This window comes from Coloeus monedula (genome assembly GCF_965178545.1).
Source record: "Coloeus monedula genome assembly, chromosome: 8".
NCBI lineage: Eukaryota > Metazoa > Chordata > Aves > Passeriformes > Corvidae > Coloeus > Coloeus monedula.
The window spans coordinates 19,383,633-19,411,081 of record NC_138788.1 but is presented as its reverse complement, the minus strand read 5'-3'; the positions used below and the strand labels follow the sequence as shown (position 1 = coordinate 19,411,081).

The 27,449-nt window shown below is 41.9% G+C and overlaps 1 protein-coding gene across 4 annotated transcripts in view; it reads left to right on the top strand.

Annotated features, from left to right (window-relative positions):
- The window catches only part of PAX2 (paired box 2), a gene marked incomplete at both ends in the record, with an annotated part of 84,416 nt that extends 62,865 nt beyond the window's left edge, over nt 1-21,551 (top strand). For 2 of the 4 annotated variants that reach the window (XM_082286087.1, XM_082286086.1), the window contains 3 exons: nt 13,433-13,534; nt 19,414-19,500; nt 21,430-21,551. In XM_082286087.1, coding sequence (XP_082142213.1) covers nt 13,433-13,534; nt 19,414-19,500; nt 21,430-21,551 — 311 coding nt within the window. Of the gene's footprint in view, nt 1-13,432; nt 13,535-19,413; nt 19,501-21,410 lie in introns of all 4 variants that reach the window. The other 2 variants (XM_082286089.1, XM_082286088.1) reach the window with 1 other exon arrangement.
- Nucleotides 21,552-27,449: the final 5,898 nt, after the last annotated feature.

The following is a 27,449-nucleotide window of genomic DNA, read 5'->3' as shown; positions in this document are numbered from 1 at the left end:
GATTCTGTCCTTTCTGAAGACTTAAGAGAAAGTCCTTCTCTCGGGCTCATGACTAACTGTCCTCAGCAAGCTCTTTCAGTTCATACCATTCTGAGAACACACCCCTCCAAAAGCCATCAAAACCTCAACAATATGTAGCTACCTAAGATTCTGAAATGTAGTGAGATCATTAAGGAACAGTGTTACTGAAATCCCTTTATCTGGGGACTTGTCTGGGGGCTTCTTGGAACTGAAGAGCTGAAAATGCAGCAAAACAAGCAACCACCACTTCAACAAGCCAGGTCTTCCCCAAAGTCCTGGGCATCTATTCAAAGACACAGCTTAGCACCACAGCTATGTACAGCCCAGCCTTACCTAGTACTGCCGATATCAAACACTCCCCTTCAGACAATTATTCTACTAACATGTCTTAGATGGCTCATTTATTACTCATGTCTCCTAAAGCATTTTTTTGCTGTGGAGCAGACAGGTCATCCTTATTTCTCCCTATTAAGTACATGCAAGGAATTACCATGAATGAGTTGACACTTAGGGACTAGCTGGACCCTAGGCTAGGAAACATACTCTGCTGTCCTGCATATGGAACAGACAATGCAGAAATTTTCAACTTCCTTGTGACAATTCAGAAAGAGAAAGCTCTTAAGAGTTACTGCACACACAGGCCAGCAGACCAGCTACATCTTGCCTTGATATTGCATGGCTCTCATAGCTGGATTGGTGTAGATCCCTCTCAGTTTCTTGGACAGTATCTTTGGTCAGAATTCCTAGAAGCAAAGATCCAAGCTTGAACATACCATGATAAAGCAAGTACATGCAGTTGAACACTGTTCCAAGAATTTTGTTGTTCAGAGTTGTTCTACTTCAATTATGTCTCTTGAAGGCAAACAGTCAAAGCAGATGAGCATAAATCTCTACAGGACTAGGTAAACACAGAAAACCTCAATAGCTTTCCTTTTTTCACTCGTTTCCATGGATCTTTGAGTTTGGAAGGTACTCAATAGCTAGGTAGGTACTCAACAGCCAAGAGGGGAGTGGAGAAGAACCTCAAGATTTTGGCACTAGCAATAGGAGTACTTTAAAAGCACAAGGATGTTCACAGAAGCCTTGAATCAAGAAAAGAACAAAGGTTAAGATCTGTCTTTAAGCACTACCAAAAGTCCCAGCTTCTGGAATAGTTGTGCAAAGAAGTGAGATGTCTTCAAAGCAGGTTCTGGGGACTTAGATTAATCGTTTGGGAACAGAGCCCTTTCCAACTCAATTATCTAGCCCAGGAGTTACCCAACAGAAAGGCAGTACTACAGCACGATGGACCTTTCATGTATGGCTTGAAACTTGCTTGTTAACTACTAAAGGGGAGGGTTTACCTACTGGATGGGTCATAAATTTACAGGAAAGGTGAAGAAAAATTTCCTTTAGTTGAATCCCAGAAGTTTTAACTAAATAGACCTTGTTTGTGAGCCCACTACAATCCGTGAGAGGTACAAAGAAAAAGTAAAGGTAAAAGACAAGATGAAAAAAACCCCATCACTCCAGGAACTTCTACGGTGACTGAAGTGGGAGTATGTGTCCCCTTCTCTTCCTGTGAGGAGGTTTATGAGTGCTTCTCTGCTACAGTTAGCACCTATTAACAGGAATACAGAACTTTTAAAGTCATCACCACCCACACCAAAACACCTACCATGTACTATATGGAAAATGTTTCCTTCTCTCTGGGAAATATTTTTTTTCCCTAAAGCAACAAATATCATCCAGGCTGAGAAATCCTGATGACAACTCATGGTGTATCAAACAAAGGCACCACAAAAGCAAAAAGTTCATGGATTTCACTTTCCTTTAGACCTCCCCTCTCTGACATGGGATCAGATTTTTTTCAGTTTATTTTTTAAATTCATACATGAATGTATGCAAAAAATAGTTGGAATTACTGACTAAAAAGGATACTTGCTATAACTGAAAGACATAAAAAATGCAGTACTCAAACAGCATCTGATTTCTATGAAAGTTTTCAAGAAAGCTGTGATGCTAATCATGGAGAAATCAGTGGCTAGACACTTGGATCCAAAATTTTTCTGAAATGCAAAACCATCCTTTGAGAACCTTAGCCTCCTGCCAGGTGAAAAGATACTATTTCCTTCATTTAAAATTAGTGAGTGAACCAAAGAAAATTTTGTTCAGTTCAATAACCTGGTCATTTAAAATGAAGAAACAAACTAGGATTTGAAAAAGCAGGAACATTTGTTTTCCTCAAATTAAGTGAATTAGAGTTGGTATGAAAGGATGAAATCTATAAGTTTTAAAATAGGGTTCTTAAATCAGTCCAACTTCCTCCTTATATCTATCCTTTCCTCCATTTAATAAATAATTTTTTAAGGCAAAACCTGATTAGAAAAGCTTGCTTTTCTGTTCTAATATATTTAGGAAGTCAGGGAACTTATGGTCATTTTATTTAATTAGCATGAATAATTACAAATACTGTGTTTAATTTAAGTCTAATTTCCATCCAAATATAACTTGACACAGATAACAAGTAAAAAGTTAATAATCTAATAAAATAGTAATATGGACTCATTGTTCACTATTTTCCCATGTAATAATATGTGAAGACAAATTATATTAAACAACATAATTGCTTAAATAAATGTGCACATGATGCAGTTCATCTACTTAGCAAAAACTGAAATAACTATGTTTAGGGTAAATTTTGTATTTGTCAAAATATCTGTTACGTCCCATAAAATTCAAGCATGTAGAAAACAGCCTCACAGTGGAAATGTAAAACAAGTTGATCCAGCTTGCTGTTTTAAATCATGACTAAAACTGACCATTACATTCAGTTGTACTTATAATGCTATGGTGAGAGCGGAAGCATTTCCTTCCCCTTTTCCTTGTTTGTACTGGTGAAAAATTCCTGTCTTACTCCAGTCTAATTTAGCCTCTGATACCAGTGAGCAATGGCCCTGGCTAGGGCTTGACTAAGCTGACTTAAGAAAACCTCTTTAGCAAACTGCTGTGGGGGCCCAAGTTGGCTTTGGTGATGGCAGATCCCACAGATGCTGACCCCGCTCAGCAGCACAGCAGCATGGCTGCAGTCACCAGCAGTCAAGCAGCCTCTTAGGCACACCTCTGGATGCTCCAATGCCATGAGAATGGAATATGATAATCATTCATGCGACTGCTACAAGGCTCTTACTATCCTGTCTTACTAAAATGAAGGTCATATTTTCTGTGAGCAAGCCTCTCATATTTAAGATGAGGAACTGGCGAAAGCAGATGTCCACAGGACCTCCAAGTTTAATCAACTGTTTCCCCTCCTTAAGAAGAGATAATATCTTCTTATCTAGTCAAGGAATTTGTAAAAGCAAAAGGTGTTACTATTCTTCTCTGGGACCAAATGGCTGAGAGTGATAGATGGTCAGATGAATGATCCCTGGAACAGACAGGAACGGGAGGTGGAGGGGAAGGAATCACTTAAACTTTATATGCATTCAGTGGAATTTTCACTGACAGTAATTTTATGATGCTGAAGAAAGCAGCTGGTGGGCTTTAAAGGCATATTCAACCAAAGAACACAGAAACTGATGGACCCAAAAGAAATAATATCTTTGCTTTCCTTAAATTAGTATTTAAGTGAACAATAGCAGTGAGTGACAATAATGTTATATAATGACAATGGCAGTGAATTGGCATTCCCAGTCCAATTTTCTTCAGCAAGAGGACAGCATTGCAGGCTGCCACACTCTGTGGTGCTGGACAAAAGGGGACTTTTTAAAAGAAAATAATTGTATTGTATTGTCTTTCCAGAAATTCAAGTTTTGCCTTTTCTTCTGAGGTTAAATGAAGGATCCAAGAAGTACAACTTTGATAAAAATTCTTATGATGTAGATATTTGCCCAGTGTAGCGAAGACTGTGCTTTATACCTGAGTTAAGCAGACATTAATAACTTTTGATGTCCATCAGCTGTACTGGAATTAATCAGAATTTCTCTTCACTTCTTGTACAACCAAAATTGCCTACTGCAGTCTTTCAGAGAACTAGAGAGCTTGGAGTAATCTTTGTCCCATCTTTTTAAGTTTAGGACTGCTGTGGGTTACCAAGGAAGATCTATCCTATCTTGTGATCAGTAAAATACCATTATGATGAAACCTTGGAGTTACCTGTGATGAGGACTGCATGAAAAACTAACAGGTTCTAATTGCATTGCCCAGTACATATTTCAAAAGCATCTTGTTTAAGAGGTAACATTCAAGTCCCAAACCAACAAGGAATAAGCACATTATATTTCAAGACAGGCAGAACTTGCCAAATCCAATGGGACTCAAGAAAGGGGACAGGATAAACTCCACTGAATTTCTCTTTGCCAAGTGCACAAGTTGCATACACATCTTTCTCCCTTCCATGCAGGACTTTAAAGCATATCTTCCCTCTTCAGGTCCATCTTTAAACAAATGTACTGAGAGCCATATGAAATAGACTTCAGTGGAGTTCTCAAGTGATTAATCAGTACTCAAGTAGCTTCAAAGAGTAAGTCCAGATCACAGGTCTACTGGAAGCTCCATGTTTAACTCTATATGAAGACTATATAATTTTCTCTTCAAAGTAACATACAGAGTTAGCAGGTCAGCTTACTTGGAAAGCATCAGTTGATCAGATCACACACAAAACCTAGATTTATAACATTCAGTTTAATGAAAAAAATAAGGTACATGGATTACAAAATTTGACATGGAATATGATGTCACAACAGCTTTGACTCTTAGGGGAAAGCAATCCTACAAAGGTTGTTTCTTTAAACACGTACTCAACAATGTAATGGGCTAAGAACAGGGATTAATGTGTGCAGAAACAGAAAATAAACCTGAACACACAAGGCTCACTCTCTAGTCAGTAGGAAGACAAAGGTATAATGAGAAGCAGGCTAATCTTGGCACACTTTTAAGTTCTTCTCGCAAAGGTCTGTTATGATCAGAGAAGGGAAGACAGTCTTTATTTTCAGTGCAACTTACAAAATGCTCTTGCAACAGAAAACCTAGGAAACTAAGAACAGAAAAAGTGGTTCTTCTGACATGACAGTAAGCAAAAGCAAACAATATGCTGTGTCAGTCATGTCTGGTCTTTTGTATGGCTTTTGGAACTGGAGGCAAGATTCCCATGTAGGAGAAAGTGATGTGACTCCACAGCCTATAGTGTAAACTCACCAGTCCATGAGCTCTGAGGACCCAGTCCCATTCTGTTTACCACAATGAAACTTTCCGAAGGAATAGAGAACACAAATACAGAAAAAGATGTTTCAGAGGTGGGTACAAGGATAGAATTCACCTGAGATAAGATTCAGCTTTGGCACAGGGTTCCTACACGAACTTGAATATTCTTCTCTGGGCTCAGTTCCTCACAGATAAATGAGTGACCCCTAAGTGATGCTGTAAGGATATGGGTTCTAAAGGGTGGGGCACTGGGGTCATACAAATATTTGATAGAGACCTCAGGAAAAGACGAAGAACAGGAAACATTGTCAAAATGGTAAGCAGTGTTGAGTGGGTGTGTAAAAGCCATCCGTCATGTGTGGATGTGCCATCTTGGTATTCTTTGTGTACTGTAATGAAAAGGAGCACTGGATGCAGATAGCTTATCCTCCAGGAAGCCAGCAATGAAAAACAAGCAGCTTATCTAGTCCTGCAACCTCCCCCTTCCCTGCTTCCCTTCCCTTCAGCACGAGAGAGCATGATAAAAGCTGAGATGAGTCTCCATAGGAACCCAAAGCTGTGAATCTTCCTCTCACTCTGCCTGGCCAAAATCCCTTCATTCGCAGTGGGAATTTAGGCTAGAGATCACCAGTTCTTGCTCTTTGCTAAAATAACAGAGGAAAGGGTTAGAACGGAAGAAAAACAACCATAACAAAGCAAGTACAGTCAGAAAGAGAGGAGTAGGTGATGCACAAAATGTTGTTCTCTGCTGTGTTTCCACCTATATCCCCACCCTGCTGACTTTCAAGTTTCCCCCACCATGACAGTGGGCAATTTTTTTTTTGTCTCCTACAAACAAGGATACTGCTTGCCTTTTAGAAGAAGAAAGGAGACTGGGGCAGGAATAGATTTCTGCTGCTTTGGAAAGGGGTTGCAAACTCATTCCATTTCCCCCCATTTGATTACAGGTTGGTATTCCAGCCTTAGGAGCAAGACATACCTTGGCATTTGCTTAAGGAGCCTTAGAAAGGAACACTCCTCAACACAACATAGACAAGCCAGTATGGCACTGCTCCACGGCTTGCTGGCATTAGCAGGACTTCAGATAGGCAGGGGCAAGTTCTCCATCACAAATATGAAAGAATTAGAGAATGGAAAAAATCAAAATTGAAAACATAAAAGATGCAGCTGAAGTTTGAGGTGGTTAAAATGAAAAATGGGACTGTGCCATTCACAGGTGGAGAGATAGATCAATCAATTGATTTTGTATACAGTGACATGCTTTGGAGCTATAATTCACTGCTGGGGCAATTATTCCAGCATAGCAGTGGCAGGAGTTATACCAGAGACAGAATTCTGGTGCTTTTAGTCAGTGGAGAGTTGGACAACAAAGGAGTAAAAAATGGTAAATGCCATCCATCAGTAAAGATACATGGCATATAAATTATGTCTGTGCAGTTGCAGAGTGTAGAGGGAAAGATAGACAGACAGATAAATAGACACATAAAAGTCTGAGTTTTGGTTGTGCAATCATTCGCTGTCTGACCTTATCCTTGCCTCCTTTCCACTATTCTTAGAGAGAAGAGTGTTTAGCATTATTGTGTTCAAGTCTCTTTGCCATGTTACCATTGACTTCTTTATCCCCCCACACACTGAGTAAGTGGTGATGCCTCTGGAAGGTGCAAGGAATTTTTCTTCATAAGCCTTGATGTGTTCAAGAGAGGGCTGGGCTCATCTCCACTGTGAGTCTGACAGGGGTTTTAACAGCCTCACAACATCGGGACAAATAGCTCCTGGTCCCTTAACCCTTCCCAGCTTTGCAAGGCAAGGCCTAGCACTGTTGTTCCCATTGCAAGGGCTTTACACAGTCTTTCAGGCTGAAATCCTCTCTGTGGTGGCTGGGCAGAGCGGAAATCCAGGGGCTGGATCAGATTGGCCTAATGCTACAGCAGCTTAAGCAGTCTGTTTTACCAGAGATTATGGTTTCACTTACACAGAGCGCCTGAAAAATGCCACGGTTTAGGAAGGATTATAGCTGAAAATTCCACGCTTTAAAAGAGAAATAAAGCAGGGGAGGGACTAAGAAACCCAATGTGCCTGGGGGCTGTGCAAACAGGATTAACCCCTGCCCATAGCACCTCTTGCTTCTGCCCACCCACACTTCCATGTCCACCTTACTCTCTGCCCTTTCCTCCTCAGCAGCTCCCCACACCTGCTGTCTCTTGTATAATAAAGAGAGCTGAAAAAGGAGTATGGAAAATGCCCAGGACCGAAGTGTCCCTACTTTATTTATGTATCACTGTCAAATGGATTTCTTGAAAAATATCACTTCACTTGCAGCCTGTGAAAGCCTAGGGAACTTTTGGCCCTCTGCCTGTCTCTTCATCCAAATTATCTTGTATCGACATTATTTGGATAAAGGCTTCAAGCCCTCCCAGAATGCTGGTGATGACTCTGCCTGTCTGGTCTGAAAGTAAATCTGTGCACTCCTTGCCATCTGATGAGAGAAGATGCAGGAGAAAAATAGCTTGGGGGGTTCTCGATCTGCAGAGACTGGCTCTGGCATATGAAGTCTCCACTAGTGGGATAGTAGGACAGTGTATGGTTGTAAAAAGCAGAAGATGGGTGCTGATGTGCTGCCTACTCTGGGCACTTTAATTAACTGTACAACAAAATCCAGATACTCCAACTTCTGTTCCCCATATCCTCCACAAAAGGTCCTTGCCAAACAGAGCTTCCTAGCAAAGAAGGGAAAAGAAATTACAATCCTTACTTAGCATACCAGAGACTTGAAGAACTGTATCCCTTTTGTCCAGGACTGATTCTTCCCAATTAATTGAAACTTTCCTGCAAAGAAGTCTTGGGGATCAGAGACCTGTGCTGGCCATCCATGTTAGAAGTACTTGGAGGAGAAAACAGATGGCAAACTATCATTTCTGCCAGGTAGCAAATCTTTAGGAAACAAATGTCTCAGGATAAACAGCATTCGCAGAGAGAAATTGCCCAGCCCTTTATTGTCTAGGTGAGCACTACAGCCTTGCAACAAGGTGCCTAAAATTAATTAAGCCAGTTCTACATTAATGAAGTCAGATTTATGACCTAATTATATGTCATATTTCTATTTCTCTATATAAATCAAAACCACCAGAACTAACTTATTTCATAGGCCATTGGCACTAGTTGTCATCACAGCAGAGAGATGGCTTTCATTTATTGGCTTGAATTTGTTTACCTGAGGATGGATGATTTGCTAGATAATTTGGATTTGATCTGATCACATCATCCATGCTTTGCTTTCAGATGTCCAAATACAGAACTCTATTACTGCTGACACATCAACAGTGGGTGTTCTGGAGTACCCATGCTTTAGGTCACAGAGTTCTCCAATTCCCAAACATCCTACTTGGCAGCCAAGTTAGGAGCAGTTGCAAAGCTGAATCTATTGTGCCTATGAAAATCTGCACATCAGAAATGGAGGCCCAATGCAAACAACAATGAAAATTAGACCTTTTATAAGTCCCCCACATTCTCTCTCTTTCATTATGTCTCCCTGTCAAGGTATCTATCTGGCAAAACTACTCTCTGGAAATAATCAGAGTAGGTCCTGACTGCTTTTATGGTTAAATCTCCAAAATGCGCCACTGTGAAAAAGATCAATTGATTGATCCATCTGTCTATTAATTGCACAGTCCCATTTGTATTTTAACCTCCTCGAACTCTAGCTATACCATTTTTGCCAAACTTTTATGAAATTTGGCTTGAGAAGCTTTGGCCATTAAACCCAGCAATCTGTTTAATAGATGCTTATAGCAAGACTGCTCTCCTGAGGAAGGTTACCTTGGGTTTGAAGAGAAAAAGCGGTGTAATTCCTTGGGCCCAACTGTGTAAGTGTAGCATCTTCATATGCCCTTGGCCAGCAAGAAAAAACAGCAGGAAAGGGAGCACAAAAGCTTCAGAGCATTCTTCTTTCCAATCCTATGCTTCTTCCTGTCCTCCCTCTCCTGCATGTTCCCCCCCTCACCTCTCCTCTTCCTGCCTCCCATTCCTCCCCTCTGCCACTGCACTCCATTCCCCTCATCTCCTGCTGCCCTGCAGAGGCATTCCTGCAGTCCGAGCCTAGCCCCCAGGCACATTAACTGCTGTTGTCTCAGCACTGGCTCCTCTGATCTACTCCTAGCCTTTTTATTTTTGTTTTTGTTTTAAAATTAATTTCCCTGTAGATTTTAACCACTCCATTTTCATTTACCCATTTTGTTCTTCCTCTCCTCCCTTCCCCACCCTCCTCTTCCTTCCCCTGTTCCCTTTGTCTGTCTGTGTCCATCCCTTACCCTACCACAGAAAACCTCTCCTCTCCCCTCAGTATAAAGCAAGAGCCTCATGGAGCCTCTCTCACCCCTTTCACCCCCACCACGCCGGTCGGCTCTGGGCAGGCTGATCTTCAGCCCTTCCACATGGCCCTTTCAGACGATGCGTCCACGCCTTGCTACAGTGCCTTCCTTCATCATGGTGCCCACTTTGGGCAGTCCAGCAGCCAGCCTCTGATAGCAGGTAACCGGCCTTGGCCACGAACTGAGTGGGGATGCTGTAGGCAAGGGGTTCAGTTTCGTCTGACGGGGAGGCCAGTAAATGCTGCAAGCTCTTTGAGTGCAAGTGGGAACCAGAGCAACCATGTTCTAGGTCTGCATATGCAGCATATGTTTTCAGCTCCATGAAGAATCAGAAAGTTTTCATGCCTGTCCTTCATTTTTAGAGCAAAACGGGAAAAGAAGCTCTAACTACCTAGAAGTGACTGGGTGTCCCAGTTGGATTGGGCTTGGGACTTAGTACAGAATTTCACATACAGCAAAACATCCTGTGTTGCCTCAATTAGCCATCCAATACCCTGAGTACTCAATACCTTGAGTACTGCAGGTGCAGCACACTGTGTGCTAGCCCAAGGCAGATGATAGCAGCGTGAAGATCCCAGCTACCTCCAGGCCTGTCTGGGTTGTTCAGCATGGGTTGTAGCTACTAAGTCAGATAGACATTGGTGAGCACTGCCATAGCCATGCTGTGAGCAGCATTTGAGTCACTGGTTTTGGGAGTGTCAGTATGAGCTGGTGCCTTCACACAGCAGACCAAGCAGTTAAGAAACCCAGCATCATGTCTGAATGTCAAGAGCAGGAAGGATGTGTGAGAGACTATGTTTTACAGTCAAAAGAATACAGAGCTGAGACAGGTGGCCTTCAAGGGAAGAGCAGGAGTGAAGAAATAGGCTGCAGAAGATGGCAGCACTTATGAGCAGCAGGCAGCAGGGGAAGATGGGGAGGAAGGTCAAGTTTCAGGTAGGTAGTAAGGGAAACTCCTGAGAAGGTGACTGAAGCAACATTGCTGCAGAATCCCAGGGGGGACTTGGGTGAAATAGTGGGTATCATTTTAGGTGACCACTAAGCATTTTTCAAAGGATGTAATCTGGGCTCTTTCAGAACAGACAAGTCTTAGTGCAGACCACAGTTCCTAGTACTCAAGAAACATATCTTACCTCCGCCTCCTTCATGTTCCTATATTATTTTTCTTTTTTGACTTAATATCCTTCCTTTGTCTTGTCATGTGAGATTTCCATTTGTAAACCTCCATGTAGGAAAACAGCAAGTAACAGCAGAGAAGACTTGTGTTCATAACACTGTCTTGGTCCTACCTTACTGCAGCCAGTAAGAGCCTCTGAGTTCTGGGCACTTCCTAACCCAAGAAGTCTCCTGACTCTCTACAACATTACAGATATCTGGGGATACTGTCATATATGACCATCCTCTAGCCTAGAAGGTGCTGTGTTTCTTGAGAGGCACTTGCCTTAGGACTCTTATAGGGAGATAGACATGGTACAGTGTTCAAAAGCGCAAACAATGTCACAGTGATTCAGGTGCTGTTCCTCACTCAGACGGTTCTTGCATGAGAAGAATGGCTGGAGTTGGAAGCGTGTTATGAGCTAGCTTTACCATAGCCCTGCAGTACAAGAATTTAATAATCCTGTCTACCTGTTTGTAATGAGAGGATGTTATGGAAGGGGCCTGTTTGTATGTAACAGCATTTTAAGAGTTTCTCTGTGAGACTCTTACTGTTGTTACTGATACAGTACTTGTTTGTTATCTTCTTTTTCAAGACTGGGATTTTGACAGATGATCACTTCCCAACAAATTTTCCATGCTCAGTTTTAAACATCAACCTCTGTGTGCTCATGTCTGAATAAAAACACAGGGGCATATGTGCACACATCAAGTAGCAGAGTGAGTGTATATGTGTTCCCACATGAATGGAAGTGTCAAAATGAATAAATTTTGCTTGCAGCTACATAATGTTATCTCTAACTTTTCAGTGATACTGTTTTCTCACTCATCACTTGTTGTTATTTCTCAGGCTAGTCAACAAATGAAACCAAAAGAACAAGAATTTTAAGCATAAAAATTTCTTTCCCTAAACCAAAGTGAGACAAAAAATAACTACATCTACTAGGTGTTATTCATACTGCTTAACATACAGCTACAAATCACTGAAGAAGTAACGGTGATAAAAGAGTAAAAGAGTGTAGAATATTAATCCCTGATACATTATGTATTTATTTTTATTGGTATTGGGGAGTGGCTGGAAAATGGCTCAGCTGTTGTCTAAGAGGACGTTAGCTAGGAACATCAGCCACTGATCAGGAACCTCTTCAGGGAGAAAGAATGAACTCTCATTTCTGTTTTCTTGAGTAAATCACCTCAGTAATCTTTAGTCAAGACCTGTGAAAGCAATGACACTAGGTTATCCTACCTCATCCCAGAGAAACTTCCTCCCTTCAGGTTAATGTTCCATGCTTATTAGTTTTTGCTTTGCCTTGTAACTGTTAATTATTTCTGATTCCTCAGCCAAGGTTCATGCTTGTTCCAGGGCCTGCTTTTATCAGTTACCATTCTGCTGGTAGTAGAGCTAAACCAGTGCTGCTGCTTCTTTCACTGGCATATCCCAGCACTGTTCCAGTGACTCCAGTGGTGTTAACGGGCTATATTTAACCTGTCACTCCTAAAGGTGAATCAGACTCTTGCCCTCCAGTTAGAACAGACAGGAGAGACAAAATTTAACAAAAGAACAACAAATGGCACAAATTTCTTGGTGAGCTACAGTTCATCTAGGGAATGTGAAAGGCTTTAGATGCCTGGAACAGGCTGACATCTCAGTAGGCAGTGTTGGAGGTTGAGTTGTAAATCTCTCAGCAGCTGTGGGGGAAAGATTATCTTAATTTATTTAGCGTTTTGTTTTGTTTTGTTTTTCTTTGTTTGTTTTGTTTTGCTTTGGCTTGAAACTCCCAGCAGCTTCTGAGATTATTTTAGTTCATTTAAATGCAATAAGCGCTAACAGCAAATGCCCTTCTGGCTGGCCCATTTTCAGGCCAACCAGTCCAAATGAGGAAATGCCTCTGGCATCAACCAAGAAGCCCCCAGCTGCACTTCCTAAGAGAGGAAAAATAAACTATAATCATTCACCCAGTCCACACCCCTCTTTACTACTTTGGTGGTGAAAAGAAATCACAGCTTTAAGTATTACAAACAAAAACTTGTACCTGTGATAAAAAAGAAGTGGGACTCAAACTAATTTGCATGATCCTATTATTACATGTAGTACACCAGCACCTGGAAGGAGTCCAACCAGTACTGGTCTCATGCTAAGCACTGTGCAAATGTACTAAAAGTGTGCCCTTGCACCAAAGAGTTTGCAGCATAAAAAGAAGCACAGAGAGGTAAAGTGACTTTCTTAAAACCATCAGCAGGTGAATGGCAAAGGTGGGAAGAGAAATAGGCACAGAAAACTCTTGGATCACTTCCCAGTGCCTTGCACATTGATCACGCCCTAAAGCAACATCACCACAGTTTTGGAACTGCATCCACTGCATATATTTGGGACCTCAGCTACTCTGGCAATGAATATGCTGCCATTCTCTGTGCAGATCAGGGCCATTTTGATTTAGTTAAAATAGATCCAAAATCTGTGAAACAAACCAAATTCTTTTGAGCCTCATCAAAGCTAAGTTTTAACATCCATCCTTACAGTGCAAGATCAAAAGTGCCCCCCCAATTTTCACCCAGAATTTTCAGTGGGTGGACAGAACTCATGTAAGAGAAGGGGGTGCAGTAGTTGCCTATCAAGTCATGTGACAGTGGGACAAAAGGTGATACCAAATCAATATTTAAAGATCTTATCCATATTGATCACCTGTCCCGATTCTCTCCCTTTTCAGGTCGTGATATGGCAAGCACCACCTTGCCTGGCTACCCACCCCATGTTCCCCCAACTGGACAAGGCAGCTACCCAACATCAACTCTTGCAGGAATGGTTCCTGGTAAGTCAGTGCCAACCCTCGGTAATGGTGCACACATGTTTGAACTGTTACCAGCATTGTGAGAGTTTTCACAGCTGGCTTGGCTATTGCTTTGCTGACATGAAGCACTATTCTTTTCATAAAGAAACCATCAGTTACCTGTAACCAATGTAGCTAACAACCCTTTTTGTAATGTATCTCTTTCCCCCTAGTAACTGATTCACTGCTGCTATGGGCAGCTAGCTAGCTATAACCTGTGGCAATTAATTGGTAATTAATTAACTCTAGTATTCATTAACTAATATAATTATTTTCCAATGACCTATGCAGATTATTTTGTACTGCTCATGGCTCAAGATACTCACCTATTCACTAACTTAGGGTAACAACTCACCTTATGCCTAAAGCCATGGCATCAAGCTGAATATTATCAATGGTAATTTAATACCTGCAGTATTTGAAGATCTACTGTCTATATAGCTTAAACTTACTAAGAACTCAACAATGATTAACAGCATTTCAGGAGAAACTAACTATTCACTTCTAACAACCAACTACTTACCCGCCTCCTGTTTGTAAGATAGTGCCTCCAATCCAAGAAACTATCAACCTACTCCTACATCCAAAGATAAACTGTTTCTTTGCTACGCAATGCTTTGGAGAAATACCTTATCTCAGTATATGGATTCTCCCACTCTTTCAGAAGAAGAGAAGACCATTAACTCTAGGACAATTGAAGAGTTCATTACCTCAGGCTCTATTACCCACTCTCCTCTGATGACAGTTGTCCCCAGTAGATAAATGAAGAGGTAGGATTTTTTCTCAGACCTGGTAGCTCAGAACTCAGAACTCATCTGCTGCTAATTTCTGCTTGTTATGGGCCATGGCTGTGAGTCGTGACGGTTACGGTGCAGATGCACAGCCCGTTCTGCAACCTCTGCTTCTGAAGGGATGAGTCCAGAACCAAAGAAGAAAAAAGCTGAGGACAGAAAGCTCTTAAATTACTATCATATGATTTTCCAGGGCTTATGAGTGGAAAGCCTAACTTAACCCTCATCCAGATCTCGGAACACCCAGCTAAATGAACATTAACTTCAGTGAAAATACAACTGATAGGAAATGTTTTCAGGTCAAAGTCTGAACATCTTTAAGTGACAGATCATAGAATGGCTTGAGTTGAAAGGGACCTTAAAGGTCACCTAGTTCCAACCCCCCTGTCATGGGCAGGGACATCTTTACAGGTGGTGCAAAGCCCCATCCAGCATGACTTTGAACACTTTCAGGGATTGGGTATCCACAATTACTCTGGGCAACCTGTTCCAGTGGCAAATTTTAGGGCATGACCTACACTAAATTATTCAGGGAGATGGTTTGGCTTCAGAATCAGAGAACCACTAAGACAATATAAAATCAATTAACACCCCCCCACACCACTCCCCCCAGTAACAGTAGGTATATTCAGTTAACAATATGTAGATCAGTTAATGGTCAAAACATTTAGGAGGTCACAGCATATAGAAATTACTAATAATACCAAAATAGCTGGCTCTTTGAATAGAGACTGTTCAGTGATTGCTATGTATGTTTAATGTCCTCATCACAAGGATGATACTGACTTCTGAACTGGGACAAAAACTTTAAGACCGCAGTTATCAGGTTATCAACTTATAAGTTATCAACTTACAAGTTATCAACTTATCCAAGAACAGGGTATTTCAGCTCCTTGATGTGGAGGCTGCTTATCTACAAGACAGTCCCAAAAAACCCCCAGCAATATTCCCCAAAAGAAAAGGAACAGAATTATACAGAAAAAAGTTAAGTTATACTTAAAAGTTAAAAAAAATTATTCCAGTCAAATGGATATCTTTACTTTAAATCTGATGTCAACATTCAATCAGAGGAAGTTTTTCCAGTGGCCTATTTGGGCATCCCACAGTAGTTACTGCATCTTTCAACAGAGCATCAGGTTCTGGCTGTTTCAGTCATATCCCACTGATCAGACCCAGCCAGGAAGCCCTTCTCTTCCTGTCTTCTAATGTGACTGAAGCCAACAAGATGGAGATAAAGAGGCTTCCTGGGAAGAAACAGAAGACTTGGCTTTAATGGGTCACACTGCAGATCTCTGCAGCCACTACTCCGTGTCAGGGGCCAACAGGGGAAGTACGCGGAAGGGTGTAAGAGTAGAGCAAGCATGTATTGGTACTTTCTCAAAAGATCTCCCAGCCTCCACACTGCAGCTAAGAGACTTTCTAAACCAGATTTAGTATCTTTCTATTTAATATTAAATCCTTGATAGATTTTCCCTCCACAAATGTAAAACATGTCTCCTGAACCCATATATGCCTTTAACATGCATAGAAACCTATGGCAAGAAGTTCCGTAGCTTAACTACATATTTTGTGAAAACTATCTCCCTTATTTGTTCTGAACCTGCCACCTGCTAGGCTCACTTCATGCCTCATCGTTTCTGTATTAGAGGACTAAACCAATAAGATTTAAATACAGATGCCAAGTAATAGTAAAGATTCCCTGAGCACAGACTGCACAGAATATAGGCCTCCTGAGATCGATCCTCTGTGCTGACTTGCAACCTCTGTTACAAGTCCAGTTTGAACAATCAAATACAAAGGTGCCAAGGGTTTGTTACGTGCCCTCAGGCCAAGAAAGTTCAGAGGTCAGTGCTCTAACTACACTGGAAACAAGGAGCTGGCAAGATGACTACTTAGGAAGTATCTTTAAGAAACGTACTAACATCCAAACAAACCTATTGTTCGGATATGAGCCAATATGACAAAGAGGCTCTGTCTTCTCTAAACAAAGGTGCAGAGCTAAACACACAGCTGTTCAGAAACCAGATTTCTAACCCATGCAAAATTCTGATTCCTTGATATTTGCTTTTATCTTGCATTGGTATGAGGAGTCAGAATCTTGCAACAGTTCAATTTGCAAACATCAAGATGAAACATTTCAATAACATCAACATGTACTAGATGTCAAGACATATTAAAATAATGAAAGAATTGAAAGGAAATTAAATGAGATGAGAAAGGCAAAATAAAACAAAACAAGAAAGTTGAAACATAATACTTTTTTTCAATTTGCAATAATTTCAGAACTTTTCCTTCCAAAACCCTATTGAAGCTGACAAGCTCAAGCAAAACATTTCCATTTCAATGAGACAGCATTTTCCAGTGGAAAACTGTTTCTGAGAAGATTGTTTAACCAGTGCTAATAATCAAAGCTGCTATGTTCTACCCATGACGACCAACTAGACTTCTACTTGCATAGTCTAGAGAAGAGCTTGTCTCCTCCTACATTCACACAATACGGCCAGCAAATGCACGTCTCTTAGGTTTATGCGGATGACATGACAAGATACATATCCTGCATTTACTTTTCCTGTAACTTCAGGTCTCGAGCTGTAAACATGGATGAAAGCCAGAAGTCCTGAGCACACACTTGAAAAAGCAGGGCTTAGTCACTCACAGAAAGATGAATCAGGTATTGGGCTACACTTAACCTACAGATCTCAGAGAAGTTTCCTACAAAGGTAACAGAATACCTTTGATCCATGTCTCAATTCTTCCTCTTTCCCAGAAAGGACATCAAGTTTCTGCAAACTGTTTTAGTGAAATGAGCATCCACTGAAGGAACTGCAGTATACACAGAGCAGTGCGGAGCCTGCAGAGGGCCGGGGACAGCAGCGGCAGGGAGTCGTTAAACAGAATCCAATGTTGATGAGGAAATTACACTTGTTTCATTAGTGATCGGGGAAGGCGATAGCTCAGTTCCTCTTGGTCACAGTTGAGCTCAAAAGCTCATTATCCTGCTGCATGCATGCTTTCACTCCTCGTCAATAAACACTGTTTCCAGTGGCTGCCCTGCCTCCTCCCCAGCGCTTCATAGCTGTGGCTCTTTCTCCTGTGCTTAACCCGTGCTTTAGGAACACTATAAACAGTTTAGGGTGTCAGCTCAGGAGGGGGTGAGAGAAAAGTGTTGAAATATCAGAACAATTTCTCTCCATACAGTGAAGTGATGTTACATGAAGCACTTCAAAAGGAGAAATTCTCATGTGAATAGTTTTTTTTCTCATTCTTTGGGAGGCAAACTCATTCCAGTATATTCCACAGATAATTCAGTAGAGAAGAATCTGGACTGTGCCTTGCATGGTCATCTTAGTAGGTTTCACCTATTCCTTCCCAGCTAGTTGTCAAGATTTTTGATGCAAGATGTTTCTAGCTATGGAATTATGCTGAGTTGTTATCATTAAAACAGTAGTTAGCAAGATCTCTCACACAAAATGAGGTTTTATGCTGAAACTAAAAGCTACTGTAAATATAGCTACTGACTAAAATACCTTTGGATGATGATTTGGTTTGATTCATACTCATTTTTGCACTGACTACTTTGGTTATCACCCTGAGTACCTTTTAAAAACCTTGCTGGAAATATTCTCCTTAAGTTTAAAGCAGTACAAATCCCCTAACTTGAACAGACTTCATTTCTGCCATCTGAGAATCTGTGGTGTTGGCTTTAACACTCCAGTGAGAGGAGATTTGCAGAGATTATGCCATAATTAATTGACAGTCTTTGGTAATTGTATCACAGGCATCCATCCCATCTTGCATTACCTTCTTTTCCGGTTCCATGGTATCTAGCAGGAACAGCCAGGTGTTTTTCAAACACTTCTGTTGTAACAATTCCACCTCCGCCATAGGGCAGACCAGAAGCTAATATTCACACTACTCTTCCACTGCCTTTTGAGCACATAAGGCCTTTCAGATGGCATTAATTGTCTGTTGTTACTACATTAAATTGAGCTTATGATCAGATCATGCCATGATTTTCCGTAATAGAATAATACATGTTTAAGTTTGGGGGAGATTTATTTATTTTGAATGTAGCACCATACCCCTTCAGTAACCAAATACCCTGCACAGCCTTCTAAGAAACAGGGAGACTCAGCTCCTTCTGTACAATAAAATGGAATGTTTTAGAGGACTCTACACCATTCAGATCTTGGTTCAGAGTCTTACTAGATCACAAAGCTTGGAAGTATTTTGGTTTGGGCCCATTTTACTAATGTGAAAAGGGGAGCTGTAGCTCAACTTGTCTTTCAGGTTCAGCACAGTACCTAAAGTGCTAATCATTAGAAAATTATTTTCCAGAGCTAGAATGCAGCAAATTTTCTCTATAACTCACTAACTAAGCATAAAAGAGAGGTTAATCATGTATGAATCACTTTTCCGACTAATACCATCATCCAGAGTAAGAAAGAAGGTGATTCATGTGTTTTCCATTTTGTTTTATATATAGCCTACTCAGAACATTTCCAAAAATGAATGATACTCTTCAAAAATATGCCATCACCCTCAGTACCCTAATAACAAAACTTAGCGATACATATTGCCATCAATAGCACTGCTAGTTCCAAAGAGTTTCTTGTGAGCTTGTCCTATCAACCTTCCATGCCTGATGTCTTGACACTACTGAAGAACCTTAGATGTTATTCACAGGAAAGCTGATAATTAGGTGCATAAAAAGCTTGCATATGCAGTCCTATTGCAGCTTGAGAATTGGAAGACAGAAGGCAATGAAAAATAAGGAAACTAAAAAACCCCATGCTAATAATTTATTTGTATTATTGAATTTGAACTGATTTTTTTATTGTGAAGCGGTCAGTCTTGTGATGATTAATGGTATGGGTAAGCAACTTTGCACTGAACCTTTGCAGCTTTGCACTGCAGTGACTTAAGGGCAGAGTACCAGCTAGACAAAGAAGCTACATACACCAGTTTTCCTGCTGGTAAACGGATTCAGCATGAACACTGGTCTGATGGAACAGCAGATGTAAATCTTTATTCCCAACTGTATTTCACACCTTCCTCGGTTTCTTCCAGGGAGCGAGTTTTCAGGGAACCCCTACAGCCACCCTCAGTACACGACCTACAATGAGGCCTGGCGGTTCAGCAACCCTGCATTACTAAGTGAGTACCTCTTTCCCACAGCACACCCCCAGCCTCGCGCTCCTTCTGTTTGTCTCTTTGTTTTCTTTTCTTTGTTTTTTTTTCAGTTTGTTTGTTTCTGAAGAGGGTTTTCAAGTATTTGGGCAGGTGAGAGGCCTTTTTCCTCACTCTCCAGTCCAGTTTGAAATGGGTATCTACTTCATGCATGTTTTGTATCAGTTCTGAAGCCAAAATTCCTCTTTCATGAGGAGTTCAGAACTCCAGTTCATCTCCAGCTTCTCCATGGGCTGCATCCACAGTTTATTCTGGATTACACCAGAAGTTAAATTTAGGTTCTGCTACTCTTAGGCCACAACCAGCATCCTTTCAAGGCCTGGTTAAAAATTCACATAAGGTTTCACTCCTCTCCCAGGCTAAATCCAGAGTCAGTTCCTGGGGAATCTATAAATCCCATAGAATTTTGTCCTATTGGACCAGTTGGAATAATGTCCAGAGTGGGAGACAGGCTGCATCACAGGATTTTTATAGGCAGTAGAGTTTTCTTGCAGGGACATATATCCATCTCCAGTGACTAATATGCTCAGAAATAGTCGGGGTTCTTCTCAAAGGGAAAAAAAACTCCTACAAGACTTTAGGTTCTAATACAACATTTCTTTGCAGGGAATAGGAAGAGATTTATTATATGTAAAATAAATCAGTTGTGATTATTATCTACCTTTTTACTGAGGTTTAACAACTGGATAATAGATGCACATTTTATTCCAGCTGTTAAACTTCAGTAAATGTGATCTTAATAATCAATCACTATTTAACACACATTCGATAACCACCTAAAGAGCTTTCATGCCAAATGTGACCCAAATCCCAAGTAGTAAAATCTTGTAATTTTGTTTCATTTCTCCCCTCCTGGTTTTAAAAGTGACCCATTATACTTCATCAGGTACACTCAGAACATCCGGCCCTGACACTTTCCTTGTGGCTACGGATCAGGTGTGGCATATTTGTACTGCAATGTTTGTTGTGGTTTAGCCCCAGGCATTAGCCAAGCCCCACACAGCCACTTGTTCATTTCCCCACCAGGAGGATCAGGGAGAGAATTGGAAGGATAAAAGCTAGAAAAATCCTGGGTTGAGATAAAGATAGTTGAATAGAGAAAGCAAAAGCCACACATACAAGCGAAGCAAAACAAGGAATTAATTCACTTCTTTCCCATGGGCAGGCAGGTGTTCAGCCATCCCCAGGAGAGCAGGGCCCCATCATGCATAATGGTTACTTGGGAAGACAAACACCATCACTCCAAACATCTCCCCTTCCTCCTTCTTTCCCCTGTTTCACATGCTGACTATGATGTTATCTGGTTTGGAACATCCCTTTGGCCAGTTCAGGTCATCTGTCCCGGCTGGACCCAGACTCCTCACCAGCATGGCAGTGCAAAAAGCAGAAAAGGCCTTGGCTCTGTGTAAGCCCTGCTCAGCAATAACAAAAACGTCTCTGTATTATCAACCCTGTGCTCAGCACAAATCCAAAACACTGCCCCTTACCAGCCACTGTGAAGAAAACTAACTCTGCCCCAGTCAAAACCAGCACAAATGCTCATTGACTTACTCTACTGATTGTCAGTAGATGCAAAAGGATCTCCTTTCTGTAGAGGGGCATCATATATAGAGGCCACAGTAGCATCTATCCACTGAAGTGTGGCCCTCACTTGGCTTCCACTGATTGCCTTTCCTTAATCCCATTAGGAGCTCAGTCTCCAAGTTCTTTTTTTTGGTTATTTTGCTTTTCTTTCTTCCTACCTTTCTGTTTCTTTTCAGTTCTCCTTTATTTCTTTTCTTAGTTTGATTGTTCCTGTTTTTTGGTTTGGTTTGGTTTTTTTTTGTTTACTGTTTGTCCTTTCAACCAGTCCATTCTTCTCCTGTGTTAACTTTCAGGTTCCCCTTATTATTATAGTGCCACATCCCGGGGCTCCGCACCTCCCACTGCTGCCGCTGCCTATGACCGCCACTAGTTACCATGGAAACCACATGAAACTGCAGGGCGACAGCTTAGGCCTCCACATTGTACCTGTCTGATCACCTCCCTCCATCCCTGGGAAGGGTGAAGAGACCTTCTCCGTTCCTCCCCACAGTCCAGTTCCTTCCTCTTCATCATGAAGGCGCCGGACCAAGCGCTCACCACATGAGACTGAGACCCCCTCGTTCCCCCTACCCTCCACCCCGACCGCTCCCCCCACGCCAGGAACAGCCTGTGGCCAAGTGGCATCCCCTGAGGGAGCCCTCCAACACCTCTGGGTAAAGCTCAGCCATGCAAAGTCCTCTCAGCTTCCAGGACTCCAGGGGGACTGGGAAGCAATGCAGCTGGCAACCACTGCCCTACAAGACCCCTTTCTGGGAGCGGTAAGGGCCAGGGAAACGGGAGAATGCCGCTCATGAAACACTGTTCCCCAAAGATATACTCTTCTGTGGTGGACTCTTGAGTGTGTGTAACCTGTGATGCTCACCCTGTTTCCCAGGACAGAGGGAACAGTCTGGCTAGAACAGAGATGGCAGCACAGAGACCTGGCCCATCTGGCAATGAAGAAAGGACCAAGTAATGATCTGCACCCCATGAGGGGTTCTCTGTGCACCTCATCCCCACTTTCCAGCATGGATTCCCCCAGAGTTGGCTTCACCTCGTGGGTGGTGACTTTGCAGGCCAGAGTCGGGAGGAACCTCACACATACACCCACAATTTCTGTGACACACAATCAGCTCAGACAGGAGGATGGAGCAACATTTACAAACAAACCAACGAAATGAAGAAATATATAAATAGATATATAAATATAACTGTGTTTTTATGCTTTGTCATGAAGGTCTGTAAAAAGGAACAAAAAAATCCCCAATTTTCTAAAAAACCCAAGCAAACAAAACCAACAAAAAAACCAAAATAATAATTAAAAAACCCTACAAAAATAAAACTCCAAGTCCCATCTCTCCCCACCACCTGAATGGCAGACGAGTTCCTCTGACGTTTGACGCTCCTCTTTCACTCTAGGGTTTTGTTTCCTTTCTGTTTTGCACTACAATGGGATGATGGTATTGGAGAGGATTGGATGCCAGCTCCACCCAGTCGCCTCCTCCTCCTCCTCCCCCTCCTTTCCCAAATCCTGTCTCTGGGGAGCAGTGTGGACAAGTCACATCTGACAAAGTTACCAAATACATCAGTCAACAAAAAAAAGCACTCTGAGGCAACAAATGTTTTCCATGTCACTGGTTGGCAAACAAAGAAAACAAGCCCAGCTGCGCTCTCACTGCGCTGTGTGGTGGAAAGTGTGGGGCTTCATGTGGGCCCATCTGATTGCCCTCTGGACAGCTGAGACTGAGATGGACAAATTCAGGATTGGCTGGGATAATTGCTTGGTTCCCTAGTCCTTAACCTTCAGTCCTTTTACCTTAAACTCTGTACTTGTGACAACTTCAGTTCACCCACATCCCAACTTTTGCAATTTTAGATATGCCCAACACCCTTTCTCCAGATCGCCACTGCCGGTGACAACCGCCTCATTATCTGTGCCCAACACCTAATTTCCTAACCATCATAGCCCTGCTATATGGGCCCCCCTTTGATTCCCCATCCATCTGCTCATACACCTACTAATTTATAGGCCCCCATTCAAATCCATATGCTTGCATCCTACCAGCCAGACTCAAGATACAGCCCCATCTTTTCATCATCAATCCCGTATTGTGCATCCTAATATTTACCCCTTATCCCAAATGCTCACCTGATGATTCTCTAGGGATTCTCTGCTCATTTTGGTTCCCAAGTCATGGACAAACACTGTTCTGCAAAAGGCTAACTGTCAATAGAAATGCTTATTACTCCTGTATTGTCAGCAAACTCATAAACTGTTCCTTGCACTGACACTTCCTAAAAATTACTCAAAGAAAACATGAAGGCAGCTATAGCCTGTCCCCAGGGCATCAAGTCTGCCAAAGTAGATCCTTGTTGTTTTAGAGAGGTTTCAGATAAAACTCGTGGGCTATTGTCCATGGACAAAAACAGGATTGAGAATAAAACCCCCAAAGGGCATAAAAGTGAACAGTGGAGCAATCTGTACAGCCAACATCATGTATAAAATCCAAAGTTCCAAGCCTCTGAGGAGATGTGGTAGTGGACTCAGTATTCTGTCTCCAAGTTTAACTTGTATGTATGAAATCCACCATCAGTAAACAGCTGTGTTGATCCCAAAGGCCCCTTTCACCTAACTCTTTTAGCCTTTGCATGGCTTTAGCTGATTATAGGTCTGTGTCTTCTTTAATGGGGTGGCCAAATGATAAGGGTATTTGTGGGGACATTTACGTAGAAGATATAGAGCTAAAATCTGTTCCTGTACAGAATAAAATCAAAGAGGTTACTCCTAATCTATTAAAAGTATCATTCTGTACACCTTACCTCTGAGTAACCTGCTGCAAATAGCAGAGTTGTTACACTGTCACCAAGACCAGAATTTGGCCTGTTGTCTCATCTTAATCTACGAGAGAAGAAAATTCTGAGCAACTTCTAAAAATATGCTTTCACCACTCCTTCTGTTCTCCTTCACAGACACCAGAGAGATGCTGAAACCTGTTAGAATGGTCTATCTTTTAGTCTCTCAGTACAACCTCTGCTCTACTTGTGCACCACCCAGATTCACTCAACAGGTAGTCAGTGCAGAGGCAATAAATCCCAGGACCAGAAAAGAGAAGCTCCTGAGGAAGCTAAAGAAAAGGAGACTGTCACACCTCACACTTAGCCACGTGCAGCCCAGGGCGCAGCTCAGGAGAAGCCAGCAGCTCAGAAATGCTTATTTTTATAATGGTGTTTCACCAAACTTGAGGACAAGAGCTAGGGTCTGAAAGCAAGATTTAGTTGTCTCACTCATGGCTAGCTTGATTTGACCCTTGGAGGGCCAAATCTATTGTTGGTTTAACTCCACTGGTAAAAAAGGATTTCCACCAAGCATTGGATTGGTCTGGAAAGTTCGTAAGTACAGCATGTAGTTTGACCAGGAAAATTCAAAGGAAAGCAGAATTATGCAAAGGACTGGGCAGTCTAATCCTCTTCCACCACCATCTGTAGACCCTCATGCGAATGTACTGAATTACATTTGCCAAAGAGTTTCTTGTGTTGGTTGTTTTGATTTACAGTCGGTGGATGCATTGTAAAGCAGTATTATAGCCCAAGTCTAGTAGCTGACATGGGGATTTATGTGGTGATATTATGCAGAAGAAAACCATCAATATTCATCTAGATTTCATTAGACTGGACTATGCAGGAAACGCAAAAATTCTACCAATTATTTAATATTATGTTATTTGCAAAAAACAATTGCTGCTTTGTAGGAAGATAATGTGTGTAATGTGAAGGCAATTCCTCTTGTATATAAGTTCATCTCCATCTTCATCATGGTAGTTATTAAAACAGCCTCGTCTCATCCTGTAGATAAGGAACACGCTGTGTGTACTGTGCAAGTCTCGTTGTGCTCACTGAAAACAAAACAATGTGTTCAATAAAGCACAGCACAAATCCAGAACCTGAGGGAACAGCCAAACCTTGGAAGGACCCTTTCCCCAACAGGCCAACAGCTGCTTTGTTATAGGTGGGGGGTTTAAATTATTTTTCTTTTAAAAATGTTACAGGAAAAAAAGAAATTTTTATGCAAAATCCAGTGAAGTCTATAACTCAAACCTCTCCTCCATTCTGCTGTCACTTACCTTTCTCACATATCTTTCTCACACCCTCTTTCCATTCAATTTCTATCCCTCTCTTTTATTATTTCTCATTCCCGATGTACTTTTCTATCCAGGGAGGGAAGAGCATTACTGATATGAGAGCAGGTATCTGGGACCTCCAACTCCCTAGTTCTCCTTGTGGCTCTAGAAAACCTTTGTCAAGTCCAATTTCCCCACACACCTCAATTCCAACACTCTCTAAAATGGGAAGAACAACAGTTTCTAGTTCACAGGGGGATTGCACAGCTGAATTAATTATCACCAGTTCAGTGCATTGAAATTCTGGATAGAAAATTCTATCAAAATGTTAAACATTATTGTGAATAATAACTAATGTTTCCATTATATTTCTCTCTTTTCCTTTTTCTCACAAATCATTCTTTGTTTCTTTATTCTTCTTCCTTAGCTCTCCCTTCACTTCTTTCTTCTCAGGTCATTCTTAGTTCTGTTGCTATGTTTGCTTTATCTAATGGACCAAGCAGAAATATTGTGAGGCTCGGTCTCCTCTGTCTCTACTTGATCATGGGGGAAGAACCTCGCGAATTCTCAAAAGCCGTGCTTGGCTGGAAACAACAAGGACCATGGCATTCAAAACTGGGCAGTACCTTTGAGTCCTGCTCTCTGAAGCTCTCACATCCTTTTGGCCCGGCGGAATGTGGGGAGGATTGCATGAGGTGGATGCATTAAAGCTGACACTTGTGGCCTGCAAATCTGTTGGGGAGAGTTGGTGGCAATGAGCCCTGCTGTGGAAATAGGGAGAAGTTTGCATGCTTTCCGACCCATCAGTAGCAATGAATCAAACTCAGAGTAAGACTTCAGAATTAATTGCAACATGAATATGAGGATGTTAAACAAGGAAAGGAAAACAAAAAGCCCTGCACCTCTTTCTTCTCTTGAGTATAAAATTATATATGCTTATTAACATTTTCCCAAGGGAATTTTTGTTTTGCTGAACTGTTGGAAAAACTCCACCCTTTTGTCCCTAAGGAAAAGCACCCCTCTGGAAAAAGAAATAAGAATCATAGCTGAGCTGCCCCCTTTGGCATTGACAGAGTCAGGGCTTCTGAGGGACCCACAAATACCACAGTGTGCTCCTTGGCTGAGCCCAGGATGGTGGCAGACTTGCAAAGCATGAAGGAGGGACCAAACTGACAATTACAGAACTGATAGCAAGTGTAACTGTAGAGCAGTTCTGCTGATGATCTCCAGGCTAAGCTAGACATGAGACCCGGGAGGGAAGGGGGCCAGTGCCAGGTGCAGGGTCACATCCATTCTAGGCTTCTGCAGCCCCTCTTGGCTTTTCCTCATCACTTCCGTTCTGTTTGACTCTTTTCTTTTCTCTTTTTGTGCACATGAGAAATAAAAGCAAATTTTTTTTTCTATGTCATTTTTGTGGCTTCTGGCTTGTTTCTCTTTCCTTCTCTCTCTCTCTTCCCCCACTCCCCCAACACTTCACTCTCCAAGAGATTCCCCTTGAGGTCTCTGGTATGTTACGTTTGTTGCACCTGGCACCCTTTGGGCACCATGTAAACATTGTGATTGTTAACAACCACCATGCTGCGTGATGAAAGGCACTGCACATGCTTGCAACACCCTACAGTACAATCCAGCCTCTGAGCCCCCACCAGCCACCATGCGCTCCAATGCATTGCCAGCAGGACTCCCTCTTCTGTTGATCTCACTCGATTCCCAATGATCTATAATACATCAGGTACCCCCAGGTAGTTCAGAAAATCAAAATGTTATTGGGTAGCCACAACATCACAAAGATGTGAGGTAAAGCCCAGAGTCTCCTTCCCCTCTATGCTTGTTTCCTCTTAGCCCCAGTTGGGAGACTCTGTCTAGGTCAACTGGGGAGCAAAACCCAATGTAAAGTCATTAATAACCCATTCTCCAAGCTATTCATTGTCCACCCAACAAACAGCTGGGTATTATATTCAGGTATGCTATAAACATACCAAATGCTGAGGTATTTACTCAATTTCTCCTCAGTTAAGCATTAGTTCTCCAGGAAGTCACATGCAGTTTAGGGTCATAGAGGTGCAATAGAAATGTAGCAAGAAGTCATGCTAGACCAAATCAATTTTGCTCCTACAATTTTTAGTCGTTATAAAATATTTTCACAACAGCTCATGAAAGCCAGTGGGCCCCATTTTCTGCCAGTGCATGTGTATCTTAAGGAAAGCCTGCGCATAAGTCCTGTCATGAAATCAA